Source organism: Symphodus melops, assembly GCF_947650265.1.
Source record: "Symphodus melops genome assembly, chromosome: 22".
Lineage (NCBI taxonomy): Eukaryota > Metazoa > Chordata > Actinopteri > Labriformes > Labridae > Symphodus > Symphodus melops.
In genome coordinates this window covers 9,776,269-9,793,674 of record NC_136712.1, presented here as the reverse complement: position 1 = coordinate 9,793,674, position 17,406 = coordinate 9,776,269, and the positions used below count along the sequence as shown (strand labels likewise).

The 17,406-nt window shown below is 43.0% G+C and overlaps 1 protein-coding gene across 6 annotated transcripts in view; it reads right to left on the bottom strand.

The window, feature by feature from the left end:
- Positions 1–1,141: 1,141 nt before the first annotated feature.
- The window catches only part of foxp2 (forkhead box P2), a 99,003-nt gene continuing 82,738 nt past the window's right edge, over positions 1,142–17,406 (bottom strand). For 3 of the 6 annotated variants that reach the window (XM_079335741.1, XM_079335737.1, XM_079335738.1), the window contains 7 exons: positions 14,394–14,604; positions 13,432–13,535; positions 13,127–13,228; positions 10,562–10,683; positions 10,313–10,382; positions 9,140–9,477; positions 1,142–5,014 (listed from right to left, as the gene is read on the bottom strand). In XM_079335741.1, the coding sequence (XP_079191867.1) occupies positions 4,870–5,014; positions 9,140–9,477; positions 10,313–10,382; positions 10,562–10,683; positions 13,127–13,228; positions 13,432–13,535; positions 14,394–14,604 (1,092 nt within the window). In that variant the 3' untranslated portion in view covers positions 1,142–4,869. The remainder of the gene's footprint in view (positions 5,015–9,139; positions 9,478–10,312; positions 10,383–10,561; positions 10,684–13,126; positions 13,229–13,431; positions 13,536–14,393; positions 14,605–17,406) is intronic. The other 3 variants (XM_079335739.1, XM_079335742.1, XM_079335740.1) reach the window with 3 other exon arrangements.

Below are 17,406 nucleotides of genomic sequence, written 5' to 3'. Positions count from 1 at the left end.
TCACAAACACTTCCAAGTGCATAAATAGCACGAAAGACGAGTGCCTCGCGAGCTAGCTAATGCTCCGGAACGCCATTGCTGAGGAGATAACAGGAGCCTGCCATGGCTGATGCCTGGGACTGTCATTGGGGGGAAAGAGAAAGACAAGTGCGCCTTTTATGAAAAATGCTGTTGTTTTCTGACCCCTCGTGGGACTTCATATGGTAAGGCAAAAGAACATGCATCAGCGTTAAATGACCAGCGGACATGATTCAAAGGGTCCCACGATGTCCCTGAGCACCCTTTGGAACGTGTAGAAGGCTCTCGGCATACAGACGAGCTAATGGGCAACCCATTGGTCATGGTAGATTCAGTTTGAATCTCAATGAGGGTGTCAGTGTCTGGCTGCTCCATGACCGACAAGGTGTGGTAGGCCTGCTGGAGTTGATTTAGCCACACTGCCTGTCATAGCTTTTTAGCAGTCAACATCCATCAATCGAGAGGCTAAAAGGCATGTCCCCCCCCCCCCCCTCCGTTTGAAGTGTCAAAAAGAAACTGCCAAGTTGAAGAATGATGGAAAATGCAAGACGTTTGATGTAATTTCACATCATTGTTTTCTCTACATGAAGCAGAAACTTGATGGTTATAAGGTGTTTTTTTTTTTTTTTTTTTTAAAACAAGCATGACAACAGATTTCATAATGTGGCCTGCGTCAAAACCACTTTTCAAATCCAGAATCCTATCTGAGAAAGTGACTTCTTACAAAAGCCTTTCAGAAGGTATGCAGCTACGCTCCCGTGTATACTGGGACATGATGGTGGTACATGAAAGCAGTGGGCTTGAATCATACAGAGGCTAAACCCATTACAGGTCCAGAGGGGTGGGCAATACAGTGCCTTCTTGTCCCACTCTTCTAAACAAGACTCTAGGTGCTGCAAGCTGGAACAAAGCCTTGTAACATGTACATTAAACTTTAATTGTTTTTTTTCTCAAGCCTTTCCTTCACATCTCTGAAGTAGCAGCTCCTGAAACGTTAAAAGTGTAATGCCAGCTAGATTTTCATGGCTGTGCCTTTGTAGAATAAAAGATAAATGTGTAACAGTGGAGTGGGGGGATAATAAAAAAAAAAAGGAAAGAAGTCTCTGATGCTGGAGGTAGACAGTTGCTTTTCAAATTCCAAGTTTTGGTCCTTTATTTTATTCAGCAGTGAAATGCCATGAATACAGAAAATAATAACGTCTGTTACAATTCTCAACCATGACCTTCTAATGTCAGAGAACCTTTAAACGTATGGACACAGTACACAGTAATGAAAAGTATCAAAAAAAGGAGCTGAAGCTCAAAAAGGAAATGAAACAAATGAAAAAAAAGAGTTTTTCACCAATTACATAAACATATGTTTGCTACAGTCCCAATTTACTGTATACATAGGGGGATCATATTCCCAATTATTAGAGAAGGATAGCAGTAGAAAGGATACATGACTCAACTGCCAGACATAATGCTTCATAAAGTATGCACAGAGGTACAAGCAATAAATACACACATTAGGTTAAGCCTTACAGCTACGCAAAGCAGATGCAGAAAAAGCAGGTTTGCTATTCTTAGCGAGCAATGAGAGAGAAACAGTAAAAATTCAGGTAAGTCAGAAAAGAAACATTGAGTTTTTTTTTTCCTCTTAGAAAAAAGTCTGGTAAATTTATGGGTCCACCAACATTTTTTTTTACATAAGTATGCACAGTTATCAAAATACAGACAAAATCAACCCAGAAAATCCAGACAATCCTAAATTCTAGTGGAGGAGCAGATCGCAGTTCTGGAGGTCTTTCTGGTATTATGTGCAAGCAACTATTTTAGACATTTTTTTTACTTAATTTATACAAAACCCATGCAAATCTACAGGTAATATGCATTCTGTGGCTGACAGGTTTTATCCCTCCCAAAACAATATATCTGAGGTAATGCACTCCAATGCATTGTACGTACATTTAGGCCATCGTCCAGATGATTTTTATTATATTCTTTTTATTGGTTCTTGTTCCCAGTCCACCAAATGATTTTTAGACATGCATTTTTAAAACACAATATTCCCTTACAGGTAATCTATACATTATCATTCTACAGATGTTTGAGGACAACCTATTACAATGCAAATCTTTCCTTATCTTGACGCAGGGAATGTAAACGTTGGTTCGAGCCACGCCCTATGAGACAAGCGTAGCCAAGTGTAACAGCTCTTGTGGCGATCTTATAACTCGTGCAATCTCTCGTAATTGTTCTGAATTTTGTTGTGCAGAGGTAGAAGCTTTTCCAAAGCCTTTTTGGGTAAGTGGGAGAACCCTTTTTTTTTTGTCTTTCTTAAAGACGCAGCGTCCTTTTTATTTGGTGTGGTAAGATTATTAAGAACGTCGTCTTCAAGTCGTTTTGCTGACTCCAGCTAAGTATTGAAGGGATAAGCTTTGTTCCTGGGCCCAGTGCTTTTGACGTGGCACTGGCGTGTGTGTTATATATAAATGTGTGTGTACTTAACGTGCTGTGTGTTTGTACAGTACTTCAAGTGTTTGTGTGTTACGCTCTTACAGTTGGTTCCTTTGCTTGGCAACAACACTTGAGAAACAACATATGCACAGTGTTTGCACGTAGGTCGGTTGTTTTTTTTTTGTTTTTTTTACAAAACCACTGCTTGAAAGTTAGCTCGGGGTCTGTGTGTGTCTGTTAGCATGTAGCATGTATGCTAGCCTTCAACAGAGTGTGTGTGGTTGTTTTTAGCATCTCTTTATCCCATACAAGAGGAGGCAGAATTTTGTGTAACTTTGGTTTACTGAAAACAGAAATGACCATTAAAGCAACAACACTTTTCTAGATGACGTTAGCTGTGAAGGAAATGACGGGACGTAGTCTCCACGACAACTACTTCTCTTTAGTTTCTATAGATACCAGGTGTTTTTTTTTCTTATAAAAAGCTGGCTACTTTTATAGAGTACATCCGTCTTGTATCTATATAGTTTCGAAGCTATGAACCACACAATGAGTATTTGATGACGAGTTAAAGCAAATATCACCTCGAGAAGGTTCACGTTTCACCTTCCATTGTCCTCTTCTGCAATGGCTATTATTGTTTGCTTCTCCATGGTGACCAAGCCACATCATTTCATACCAACTTGTAATCATGAATTATTTGGCTTCACTAGATATTTTTCATGTTTGGTTAGCGATGTTTTCAGTTTTTTCAACGTGGCTCAAGAAACAAAACCCGCCACAGAAATAAGACGTGACATTATTTTGAAAGTCCCACTTAGAACATTACATACTCACCAGGTAAGAAAATAAAGTCCCTTCAAAATAAAAGAAGAAAAAAAAAGACTTCTGATGTGTAATGCATTAAAGAACAAATAGAAAGTAAAATGCCTATTTCACAATAACACAATGTTTCTGCACTTCCATTGAATACACAAATGTTTTGTTTTGGTCATAATCCACTTTAACAGTTAGCTGCTCTCTACCAGTCAAATCACCAGCACAAAATGACTGCAGTTCAAATATCACATCAACTTTTTACCAACAGTAAGTCTGGCAGAAAAATCTCCAAAGTGGACGCTCTAAGAGTGATCAAATTACACATCAAAATCAGCATTTAATTCCCCTTCTCTCTTAAGTCATGATCATCTTTGTATAGGGCTAAATGAAACAATCCCAGAGGTTTTTTTTTTTTTTTTTTTTGAAAGGTAGTTTGTGGAACAAAAGCTTCTCTTTGTTACTAGTTTAAAGAGGCAGAAGACCAAGAGTAGTTTGGTGCCTTCTGTCTATAAGCTATTGGCCATTGCTAGTGTTGGCTTTGGTTTCTAGCTGTTGCCTGTGACTGTTTGCAGGTAGACAAAGCTTTCGAACGAGGAGGTAAAGGAGAACAGCAAGAGGGAAATTATGCAGAAATGCATTTGTTTTGTAAATGGTGCTTTACACGGACTTCTCTTCCCAACTGAATTTCCAGTTATTTTCACTTTTTCATCACAGACAGATAATAGACTGGAAGCCAACTTTTTTTTTTTTTCTTTTTTCTTTTTTCAGGACAGCTGCAATGACAGTCTTGGTACCGCAGTTCTGTTTCTGGTGTGATTCAGGGAATGGCATTTACAGTTGGTGGTGTCTAAAAAAATTAAATAAAAATCATACTTTGGAAATTAAAGATGGTTAAAAAAAAAAGCTGAAATTAATATACTTGTTTTTATAATAGTAGCAACATACAGGCAGTGACACAAACTTCTGAGACTACTCCTGTGCAAATGAAAACAGAGCAACAACTTGAATTGAACCAGCAATTGTCTCTAGAAGTTAACAACTACTGGGGGCTGTGGGTTGAGGGGGCGTGAGGGGTGTATTTATTCACAAACATAAAACGTCTTCCTTTTTGGCAGTATATGAGGCCGCTAGCTTTCAACGGAACATGACTTGCTCATTTGTTTTAGGTTTTTTTTTTCCTTCCCCATCCATGAGTCCATCATCCTTGTACTGTACGTGGCCACGCCATCCCTAAAGAAATAGGTCTCAAAGAGTTTGATTTTTTTTTTTTTTTTTTGGAATCAGACATCTTATGCCTGTCATGTTCAGAGGGGGGGGGGGATCCCAAAGGGCTGCAACAAAGAGTTCCTTTGGACTGGTCTCCATCCAGATGCATGCTCAATAAATAGTCCCAGTGGTGAGAGAGACGAGAGAGAGAGAGAGAGAGAGGGCGAGAGAAAGAGAGAGAGAGAGAGAGAGAGAGACGAGAGTCAGCTGTGGTTTTGCTTGGACTGTGGAGTGGTTTTTTTTCTTTTTCTAGTCTTGCAGGAGGTCTGTGAGAGAGAAACAGTGTGGCGGGGCGGAGGGATACGTAGACCAAAAATGGTATCCTAGTCACTCCAGGTCCTCTGATAAGTTCCCTTCCTCCAGCTCCCGGTCGTCGTCCAGCTCCGGACTGTGATTGGCTGTCGTCACGAGTGACATCGGACAGTCGTCGTCGTCCATGTTGAGTGGCTCCTCCTTCACGTGAATGGATGGCCTGTGACACAATCACAGCGCAAGTAAAGTTAAACCTCTATGTTTTTCTTTCTTCTCCAACAGAGAACTGATGATCGGTACTTTCTGAAACGCCTCTGTTCTTTGTTGACTTTGAACGAATCATTGTGTTGTTTCTAAATGCAATTCTTTGAATCGCTGGAAAAGCTTTTATCCTTTTGAGTATTTGCTCGTCTGTTTTTATGCGGGTAAATCATTTAGAAGCTTTGTTTTTGTAAAGTGCAAAATAAAGAAAGTTATTATGAGTCCTAAATAATGTATACATTAGAGAAAGGGTTCTGGCCTTTTCTTCTCTTTACTGTGCGTGGAATACGAAGTGTGGCGTTCAGCTACCAGACAAATATTGTGTTGTATGAAAGAGAGAAAAAAAAAAAAAACAGGCCATTACATGAGTTATCTAGCGGAGCAACAACCATGTTGTTTGCGAGACGCTAATTCGACATGATGCCTCACGTCTACTGTAAGTAAGCGCATGAAAATTGCATGAAAAAACGCGGCCCCTGTAAGGCCGATAAGCTGTGATGTTCCAGACATGTTTGGCATTTAAAAGTTTACTGATGACACCAGGTTGAAATACATGAAAAAGGAAAAAAGCGGGGAGGGGAAAAAAAAAAAAAAAAAACAGGCCACATGATAAATAATGGAGAAATTCTCATCCCTGAGCCCCCTGGAGCAAAGGCAGAGGAGAGGCTTTTTTATCTAGTTAATAGAAAGCGCAGCCACTCGTTAATATGCAGGGGCTGTGCGTGTCGCTCCTCAAGAGGAAAAACCGGCAGCTAGGTTCTGCCATTAATCAACTTCAGCCCCGGCAGTTCGCTCGGACACCATGATACATGTTTTTAACTCTAAATGGATGAATATCTTTAGCCGCTGTCAATAAGTGCTGGGCAGGAAGCAGCCGCGGTGCTGGGAGCGGGACATCTCTCCCTTCAGAACAACAGAGGAGTGGGCGGAGGGGGGGGGGAGAAGAAGAGAAAGTGTTGGGCGACTAACAAGAATAATAATGCTGTCACACACAAACAAGGCATAACATGATCCGGGGGCCCGAGTCGGGGAGAGGGGTTTGTGCCACGATGATAAATCTGACAAAACCTAATTATTTCTGACACATCGGATGCATCAGAAAGTCCCCGTAGACTTTGAAAGAGGAGCGCAGGGGGGGAGAGAGAGAGGGAGACTTATCAAGTGGTAGTATGTTAGTCGTCTTAGAGACTCTTTCCTGGGCTGCCTTCATCACTGGAAGAGGAATCAGGAGGGGGGAGGGGAGGGGCGGCTTTGAATTTGAAAAGGTGCAGATGACTTGAATATTCAGAGCCAAACACTGTAAATGAATATTCTGATGTTGCAGGATGGAGGGAAGAGGCTGAAGCGTAGCAGGATGCGAGCAGAGGGCCCTCGGATCAGTGCAGACGGCGAGAGGCTCGGTCAGAGGTAACAGACACAGAAACACACCAATGTTTGTCTCTTCTTAGAGGAACATCCAGATTAGTGTCTGCAATCTGTGCTTCACATCATGCTGAATATTTTCATTTAGTCAAACAGATCTGAGGTGTATTCTGAGCTTCCCTCTGTGGTTGTTACACTGATTAGAAGAGAATTTAAAAAAAAGGATCAACAGAGTGACAGTCAATCAGCTCTGAAGCACCGTTCTCTCTTCTCTACATGAGCCTCCATTTAAAAAGGTCCTATACTATGGATCAGATCGACCAAAGGCATCCTCTGCTCTTGCTCTTCATCGTGTGTTTGTGCGTCTTTGAAGACTCCACATCCACAGGCTGCAGCAGCTCGATTATAAAAGAGTGTGTGGATGAAGCGTTTAATGCTTAATAGCTGGCCGCCATCATGGAGTCACTCAGGAGTTAACGCAGGACTTTGTGCCGTAAGAAAATAATCACATACATTCAAGCATGCGTGTGTGTGTGTGTGTGTGTGTGTGTGTGTGAGTGATTCTGAAGATGCCTGCTCTCACATCAATTGGAGATTAGAACCAGTAATCATGCAGAGGTATTTCAGGGATGCAAATAAGGTCATTAGTCCAGCCCTGTGTGTGTGTGTGTGTGTGTGTGTGTGTGTGTGTGTGTGTGTGTGTGTGTGTGTGTGTGTAGGGTGGGTGCAGGCATCAAACACACTCATAACACCACACTATGATTCATTAAAGAGAGACAAAGAAGGGTGGTCACCAAACATGTGACGCTGGAACGGAACACTTTGAGTTGATTCTGTTTTCTCTGACTTAAAAAAAATAATTTAAAAAAAAATAACTGTAATGAATATTTAACTCTGCTCATCTTTTTGTGCAAAGTTTCTAATCTGCTTGCGTTTGAAAATCTAATTTTTACAGTTTTGGTATTCTTTTAAGCACAGCCCTGAGGGTGTACATGAGCATATTGCACATGCATTCATACACACACACACACACAAACGCACATAAGGCATGGCCTGGGGCGATCTGGTTTGCGGTTAAGCAGTTAGCATTAACCTCTAGACGTTGTGGGGAAGGAGGGGGTCGGTCTAATTGTTGGATCGACTTGTTTTCTGCTGATGGGCTTCTCTCCTGAGAAAGGCCTTCAAGGTGATGTGCTATTTAGTTTAGTGCTACAAGCCACTCCATTATTTAAACAACACGCTGGAAAAGTCAGTCGTGAAAAACACATTTCTTCCATTTTGAGGTTGTCATGGGGTGTGTGTGTGTGTGTGTGTGAGAGAGTGTGTGTGTAAAGGCAGGCGGGGATGGATGAATGCATCTCGTCCTCATGTGTCGGATGGCGTGGCCAGAGAAAAGAAAGCAAAAAAAAAAAAAAAAAAACAAGATGAAAAGTCCAAAGCTGTCCGGTTACTAAAAGTTAAATGAGCTGGGGGAGTGGGAACGCTGGGATTCGGTCTCGAGCTGTGCAGATTTTGCTCCACTTAACACCCTATTTGAGAGCGGGGGGTAAACACGTCCAGATAGATTAATGTATGGAGGGCCGGTAGTGCTAACCAAACACTTTTCTTCTCACAGAAAAAGGAGCAGAGTGCATCCTTTATCCATTACAGACGTGGTAAGCTGATGTCGCCTGATACCGGACCACGAGATTTGATGGACGGCGGATGGGAACGTGCGATTTCGCAGCGTGTACTTGTGTGTGCATTTGTGATGTCCCAGACATTCCTGAAAACTAGCACATCAATTTTTCAAAAACACTCTCTTTCTTTCTGTGTTCCATTAAAATCAGAGATGAGGAAGGGAGAGGTTTTTTTTTTTGGGGGGGGGGTAATTAATGCTGCACTTGTTTAATATTAAATCGGCAAAGTCTGACATCAAAAAATAGCAGCTAAACCCCCATGATGCAGACAGTGATGCAATTAAAAGGTGAATGTGGAATAGAGACTATTTATAGAACCGTGACTATCCGTTAAAAAAATGTCCAGCTCACCTCAGAGAGAGAGAGAGAGAGAGAGAGAGAGAGAGAGAGAGAGAGAGAGAGAGAGAGAGAGAGAGAGAGAGAGAGAGAGAGAGAGAGAGAGAGAGAGAGAGAGAGAGAGAGAGAGAGGTGTGCTTATGATGGGATACGCGCTGGAAAGTGAACCTTGCCCTCGGGTCATGGCAAACTGAAGAACATTCTGGTACTGTGGGTTAAATATCAGGCAATTAAACTAACAAAGGGCACAAGAACAGGGAGTGAATTCAGTGTAACAGTGGAGGAAGGGGTGTGTGGGTGGGAGGGGGGCTGAACATGTGCTCACATTCTCAGATAAGAGCTCATAAAAATGTGAGATGTGCGAGTCTATGTGTGACACAATTATCTCTCAAATAGGTGTAGTGAGAGCACAAAGGGATTCTGGGTAACAGGATAATGAGTTGACTTTGTTGGGGGTCAGCTGACTCTTCAGACGTGGGGTGTAGAGTGTGACGTTTCAGTCAGGAGTCGTTGAGCTACATTTAAGAGGTACATTTGGCTTTTCTTTTCTGTTTACCAATAATCAAATCCAGATTTTTTTTCATGTCCGACTTTTACAGGAATTGATTTGTTTTGCAGTAAGTGTTGAGAAGAACCGTGTGTTTCATCTCACATTAAAGTAAATACACATTTCTGCACGTATTCATCAAGCATGTGTCAGGACTCACATGTGTACTGGTGGAGAGTATCCGGGGCTGCTGTGTCCGTTGGTGTCCAGGTGGTCCAGCGAGCCGTTCAGCTCCTCGTGGGCCGACTGCAACAGGTTGGGGGGGCTTCCGCTGAGCGTACCTGGGGGGCTGCCGCCAAGCAGTCCCGGTGGACTCCCGCCCAACAATCCGTGTGGACTTCCGCCCATCAGGCAGGACGGGTCTCCGCCCAGCAGGCCGTGGCAGCTGCCTCCCATCGGGCCCGTGGAGCCGCTGTTCATGAGGCCGGGGGTTCCGAGCAGAGGCAGGGAGGTCTCAGCCAGGGCGGCCTGCAGGAGGGACGGACAGATGGAAGAAAGCTTTTGGATTAACTTTAACTTTCATGTCAAGGAAAAGTCCAGATTGTACAAAAAGTAGGCAGGTGGGATGTGTTCAGGGTGAGGCGTAAAGAGCGAAACAAGAGGAAAACGTGACAGGTGAGACAGTGTCATTATGAAAAAAAAACAGTTGTCCAATGCTAGACCTTTTCATTCTACAGGCTATTTTTCCCCCTGTGACACCTTGCTGACAACTACTTCCCCCATGCTGCCATTCACGTGCCCTTGTGTCGTGGCTATAAAAAAAAAAAACCCAAAAACTTTACCTCAAAATAATAAAACAAAAAAAGTCCTGACACTTTCGCCTGCTGCGCATTAAAGTTATATACAGTGATTAAATTTTTAAAGTTTTTGCCATGAGCACCTCGCCGGCGTTCACTATGAAACCAAATCATTTATGACAGCTTAGATAAATATTAATGCACATGCCCTTGCATTTGCACATGCCGCCATCAATCTAGGTAGGCAGCCAGGGCTGGAAGAGAGGGGAGAGGAAGGAAAAGGAGGAGGGAGGGTTTGCTTCCTGATTCAACCACAGGGTGGCCTTGTGAGTCTGACGAGTACAGGAAAGAGAAGGAGGGGAGAAAGTGAGAGAGGAAAAGTGTGAGAAAAGAAGCCAAGAGAAGAGAGAAAAAAACCCCAAAAAAACTTGTTCTCTCTTATGCATGTGAGCACTTATGTGGGGCCCTATTGTTCACAGAAACCATGCTCATTCAGTCACTCAATTGGTCAATCAGTCAGGCAGGCGTCCTGCCTGTCAGTCAAACACGCAGGCAGTCGGTGAGTCAGTGAGCCCTTTGAGGCCGCTGGTTTGTACCTGTAAGCTGGCGTTTAGTGCGGTTCCATAGCCGAGGCTGGAGGGCAGGTTCTTGACAAGTGATGGGCTTCTGGAAGAATCAGAAAGACACAATTAATGAGAAAAAAAATCCACAAGGTAAGTATGTATTTTACAGGCTAGACAAACAAAAACAGAGGAGGAACAAAAGACGACAGGTTTTCTAAGATCTTCTGGATATGTCTTTGACCTCCAGATGTAAACCTAAGGTCAAGGTGTCAGCCGTCTTACCCTGTGATCTTCTGCGACCTGCGTTTCTGGTACTCCATCTCGTCCACCGTCCACACCGCCCCCTTCACGTTCTCCACGCGGACAAAGCACTTGTGCAGACTGAGGTTGTGGCGCACGGCATTCTGCGGAGACATTAGCGCACAGGTGAGAGGGGGGAGGTACAACTGAATCGGATTCATTCATTAACAATCCAGATAGAAAAAGAAAAAAAAAGGAAAGAAGAAGGCTTGGAAATAGATTTTTTTTTCGTCTTCTCGCATTTTGAAGAAATTCTTAACATTCACGCACCATTGATTTAATTAGTAAAAATTGAGTGAGAGCGAATGCTCTTACAAGTCCTGCACACAGTACATATCAATCAGGGTAAGTAGGCTAAAAGGAGGTAATCAGCATAGCGAATGGCTTATGGTGGTGACAGAAGTGGTAATGCCGGCCTTGATAATGGTGATGTCAGTAACCCTTTCTGTGCCGGAAAAGCGTTGCTCTTAATGGACACGTCGCTTTAAAAGATGACAGTCGTTCAAGAAAAAAGACAGTCATCAAGAGGCCCTCGTGTCAGCGTGCGTGTCAGTGCAAGACGAAAGAAGATGAAGGTGAAGTGTGTTTGACATCTATACGTCCAAATGTTCTCTGTAGTGTTGAAAAATCACTTTCAAGATCAATTGATCCCTCTAAAATCTAATCCAAACTCCATCCATATTCAAAAACAAGGATCCATCTGTCATACAGTGCACAGTGTTTTTATTCAGTACTAAATAAAACCAACCTACAAATAGAAGCTCTGTCTTATTAATAAAACCAGATGACCATAATTAAAACATGCATCAGACTCTACAAATAATAACCTTGGCTTTAATATCCCTGTCCCTCATATTTATCATCACACTCGCCTCGCTGTGTGTACTGCTCTTTCCCCAAAGAAAAAAGGGATTCAGAAAAAAAAAAAAAAAAACCTCATAAGCAGATCTCGCATCTGACCTGAAAATCCCAGGATTTGATTGATCTTAATGCCCATGGCTCTGAATATGATAATTTTAATATTAATGAGCAAATGAGCAGTTTTATTATGCATGCTATATAGTTAGAACTAATAAGCTGCTGGGTGAGAGAGAGAGAGAGAGAGAGAGAGAGAGAGAGAGAGAGAGAGAGAGAGAGGGGAAAGAGGGGTTGGGAAGGGCAGGGATAGATGTTTCTTTTGAGCTGATGAGACCTAGCTGAGATATTAAACTACCTTTCATTTCTTTCTTTCTTTTCTTTTAAACACATTCTCTCCATTAATCAAATGACAAGGCCGTCGCTGATCATCCTGTTCATACTTACAAAGGGAAAATGGGGGTTGGAGGAAGATGTAAATAGATCACCTTGGTTACTGTGCGGGGTGGGACACAGAGGCGAGATGTTTCTAATGTCACTGTGGTATCATTTCTATTATATGAGCAGATACTGAGGCACCAGGAAGAAGGTTTCAAAAGGCATGGATGCATGTGCTTTGGATGTTTGTGCTTGAAATGTAACAGCCAACACAACCTCTGTCATAACATTATTACACAGCAAAAAACACGACTCTGTACTGTACCGAACAAACTGGAAAAAGGGCACCAATCTTTTTCGCATGCCCTCCTGAATTGGTGATCACACGCCCATGTGCTCATTTGCATCCCAAATCCAAATTAATTCACTTTGCTAAATCTAGTGCCGCGCCATCCCTTGCATGCTGATGAGCGGCTGGTTCCACTTTTCCCTCCAGTCGTCTGAGCAGCCACAAAGGCTAACGGCGGCTAACGAATGACACGCCGGGGCCGAGGGATGTAAAAAAATAAAAATAAAAAACGGGCAAAGACACGGACGCTCAGTGAGGCTTTCTTTATCAGCAGGCAGACACACTTCTGGGTAAAACATGTGCTGCGGGAAAGACATTTTTTAGCATCTTTGTGCGCGCGGACAGGACAATAAAGTTGTCGGGAGAGATATACAAATGGGCCCTTTTGTTCAGGTAAATAAAGAGCGCTCCATCCATGACAGGCCAATTCTCACTTTCCTCCCTGCTTTAGTTCCACATTAACACACCCTTAACCCCTCTGTTTGATAGAGTTTATGTTTTTTTTTTTTTTTTGTGTGTGCACGTAAGATCTTGTGTGCATGCATCGTTGGCCCTCACCCTTCACACCACGGAGAGCTGGTTAACAGGCAAACAGCCATCTTTCTTCCTAATTAACCAATGATATGCGAGGGAAGGTGGTTGCAGGAGTAGGAGGTGGGGTGTCTCTCTTAACAAAAGGTGCTGATGATGGAGTGGCTGCTGTATAATTAGCGCGTCAGAGCCCTCTCCTCTCCGCGCCAAGCCTCCGCTATTAATTGCACCAAATTAGAAAACGATATCTGAGGCAGAATAATTCTTTGGGCTGTCATTTCCAAACAGAAAAGGCAGAGCGGCGGAAAAAATAAATAAGAGACAGAATGGGTCCTATTCAGGGACTCGTAAGGCGACGCAGCTACTGTAAGACGAGTGAAAGGGCACAACGGGGCGCAGGTGGGTGAGGGGGGGGGGGGGTTCATCGAGGTTACCTTCCAAGTTGCGGCGTTGCGTCTGAAGTAGGCGAACGTGCGCGTGAACCAGCTGTAGATTTCATTAAGCGTTAACTGCATGTCGGCAGAGTCCATGATAGCCTGAAATGAGATGACATCAAATAATGGTTTACTAACGAGAGCACGCAACTGAAACACACACACACACCAACTGATTGAGACAAAGAGAGAGAGAGAGAGAGAGAGAGGGAGAGAGAGAGAGAGAGAGAGAGAGAGAGCAGCCATGATTCATGCAGCAATTAATTTTAATCTAATCAGGCAAAGTTAATTTATTTCCCACTCACCTGTCTTATGAGGGTTGCATAAGTAAATGGCGGTCTGACATCTGCGTTCTTATAAAACTCGTAGTTTGGGGCGATCTCTGGAAAAATAAATACTGTGTCACCACCTGAAATAATTGGTAAATTTTATTCCTTTAGGTATTGAATTCACTCAAGGTTTCATCAAATTAAAAGGGGGGAGGGAGACAAGGAGGGGGGAGGAAAAAGAGGGTGGAGTATAAGGGATGGGGGGGTTAGTGGGGGGCACATCAAATCAGCATTTTCCATGTCTAACAAAATGCATTTTTAATTAATCTCTCTCGTGAGAGATCTTAAACACTAATACATCCATAAAATGAGATCCGTGTAGTTAGTTAGGCTGAAGTTGAATAATTTATGTGTCTTCACACTAAACACACACAGAGTAAATATAAACATCAAAGACACAACGTTTAAAATGCAAAGCTTAACACATGGAAATGTCTAAATGTAATAAATATTGTATTTTTTTCTTACCATTATTTGAACTTAATTATCATTCATGTAATATTTATGCATAGAGGAAGTTCTTGTCTATTTACATATAGAGTGATTAAACACTGAGCTCGCCTTTATAAACCCACTAGACATTTTACATGGGCAAGACCAACAAGGCTGTGTGTGTGTTTATGTCAGCCAGTGTGTGTGTGTGTGTGTGTGTGTTTTCATGTGCTACAAAAGAAAGAGAACAACATTATAGTGATAATAGTGCAGTGTGCACACTCAGGGTGTAGGCCTGACATTTACTTTCCAATTTCAACATCATGATGTCATTACTTTTTAATGAATGAATTCAGTTTGAATTGGAGTTAATCCGTGATCATGTCCATAAAGAGCAGTGTTTTCACATGTAATCAAACATGTTTGCCTGATATAAAAATGTCCAGCTGGACTTCCTGGTGGTGATTGTGCGTCTGTGGCGTGCAGCGCTGAGTAGTTGGTCCTACCTGACGACAGGGGCATGGAGTATTTATCCGAGTGGCGTCTGCGCATGGCTCCCATGCTGGGAACGTTAGCTCCTCCCAGTACCGACGGCACCTGGGGCATGGCGGCCATTGGTGTGATGGGTGCTGTGGGCGTGGTGGGCGTCTGAGGTAAGTTGGGGGGCGATGCCGAGGGCAGGTTCTTGGACATGGTGACGCTGGACACCAAGTTAAGCTGGAGGTGAGGGAGGGAGGGAGGGAGAGGGGAAGGCGTTATTTTGTGGTTTGTCTGACAGAGCCGAGTGCCGGCTCTCCTCCTCTCTAACACAGCTGTGTTTCCACTAACAAGGCTCGTGGAGAGGAGCCAGCCCATCTCCACTAATTACAACCACCAAATTGTATCATAAGAATTCTAATTAGAGCACGCTGTTCAAGATTATCCAACGATCAGCCTCCGTGTTATCCCGGCCCCATCTCTCTTTATCTCTCTATTTATCACTCCCTCCCTCTCTCATACACTCCCTCCCTCCTCCCCACCCATAATCCTTTCAGACTAAAGCAACGGGCTGCTAAAAACCTTGTTTGCTGTATTTGTGAAATGTTCAACATGGGTTATCTGATCCTGCTCCAGAACCGCTAACCCCACTCATGACATGATGTGACTCAAGTGCTACAACAGGGACCTCGTTTGAGAGGATACTGGACTTCAGCCACGACTCTTTAAGCTATTTGATGAAGATTTGTCGTAAGGGTGTAACAAAAAAAAAATCATATTAGATAAACCCCGCTGATTTACCATGGAAGACTAATCCGGATCATGGGTAAATACCAGGTCACGGCTTCCAACAAAAACTGTGATCACATGTCAGTTGTAGCATCGGTTTTGTTTTTCTGTCATCATCTTCATTCTTACTCTAGAGTCATGTTCTAGAGCCTTTTGTCATTCAGGAGAGCTTGTAGCGGAGAAGGCCTTACTCTGTGTCATGAGGGTATAAATGACCAGTAATATTAGAGAAGCTGGTTTTACAGCGGGGTTTCTGTCTTTGGTCAAGTTCTACTCTTTGTGTGAACTCTCACAGCGGAGAGGGGAGGCAGTCACATCAAATACAGAAAGTGTAACATGCTTCTTGAATTAATCTAGAAAGTTGAAGCTAAAGTGGACCTACAGCCAATGAAAAGTACATTTCACACCAAAAGACCACACCTCATGAGTCGGGTTGATAAACTGGATTTCCATTCGGTACTTTTTTTGGACCCTTCAAGGACACATTAAGAGCTGAACTCCAAAGAGTTATGAGCTGTACATAGAGAGTTTTATTTTGTTTCTTGATTGTATTGTTTGAGACTGTGGTTTGATTAACATCATCACACAGCTATAAGTCCTGATTGCTTCATCAGAGATGATCGCCAAAGTAGGTTTAGCAGACTCCAAAGAGACTTCTATTGCACGAGGAAGTAAAACAAGTACAAGTTTGTCTTCTTTTCACAGTAAGATTAAAAAGACACTCAAAGAGGGGGAAAAAAAGTAATTGTGACACTCTCAGTCGCTCTTTCTTTGTCTGCTCCACTCCTCCAACATGATGGACCGGAGAGCGTTCATCACCTCTGGCACGAATGCCAAGCGTGCTCGCTAATCGTCCGGCTTTTCCACCACTTTTAGCGCCCGCTCCCCAAATCTCATGTGAGTGACTCTAACCGACTGGAAAATTCCTAACTGACCTTTTAGTCTCTGCGCTAATTTAGCCGGAATGGTAATGACATCGTTACATATTCAAACCAAATTGCCTTAATTGTGAGTCCACAAGTGGAATGCATCGGTCGCGAGAGTTTTGAATTAAAAAGGGACTTGAAAGATGGAAGGGAATGTGGGGCCGAAGGCGCGGAGAGATGGAGGAGCGCCGCTGAGGAGAAGGTATCAGCGGTCATTTGTGGCATGTGTTGATAAATAGGACAAAATGTCAAGTTTGTGAGAGTCTGCTGGATGTAAGGAGGGGAGGGGGGTGGGGGTGGGGGGAGGGGGGTTCAGATAATTATATGCCCACTTAGCTGTAATGAGCTGCTACAGTGACGGGTTGGGACCGGGTCTGGTTGCTTACACAGACCTCTGCTGAGTACAGAGAATGTAGCTTGGCCCTGTGAACAACTTTACATATCTGAATTGAAATCTTTTTTTGTTTACTCTTTGCAGGTTTACTTCTGGTGACCATGTTTTTCGTATTTAACCCTCGTCCACTAAAATCCATAGATTGATTAACTTCCTGACGAGCAGAGGAGTTCAAACAGTTTCTGCGAGCGCGTGTCCAATCCGGACGCTGCACTATGCACATTTTCCTCTCATTCAAACATTATCTCCATGTGAAAATACCCTCAATATATGCAAACTCAATTCAAAAGACATGCCTTCATGTGTGTGTAAATGCATATATTTAATGTTGAAACATAATTCTCTCGGGGGGGGGGGGGGGGGGGGGGGGTTTCACCTGCGAGACGCAGCAACAAGCGTGACATGTTTGCAGGCATGCAATCCCATTTTTCATAAAAACTGAATTGATTACAGTCAAACGGATGGAGGGGGAGAGCGAGCATGTTGTCACCTCTCGCTCATCCGAATACACACTCAAGGTTAGGAGAGAGCGAGAGAGAGAGCTTGTTATGCAGAACTTGCAGATTTGCTAACTTTGATTCTCATCCATCCACGGCATGGCCAAAAGGTAGCATTTAATGAAGTGTGACTCAGGGAAGAAATGTGGTGATGTTGGAGACTCTTTGCTTGTTTGAGGGTTTGCACTAATGAAAAAAACCGGAGTCATCTCCAGCCTTGATTAGCTAACACAAACTTAAGATATTTATCAAACACCTCTGTTTCTTCTGTTCCTGTTCCCTACTGGGTGTCAATCTCTCTTTTGTTTTGTTTTATCTGTTGACTTTTACACAGGATACACAGACATGCAGGTAAGTCGATCGAAACAAATCTTCAAATCCCAAGTCCCCTTCAAAAAAAAAAGAAGAAAAAAAAAAGTGGGGATCCTAAAAAACG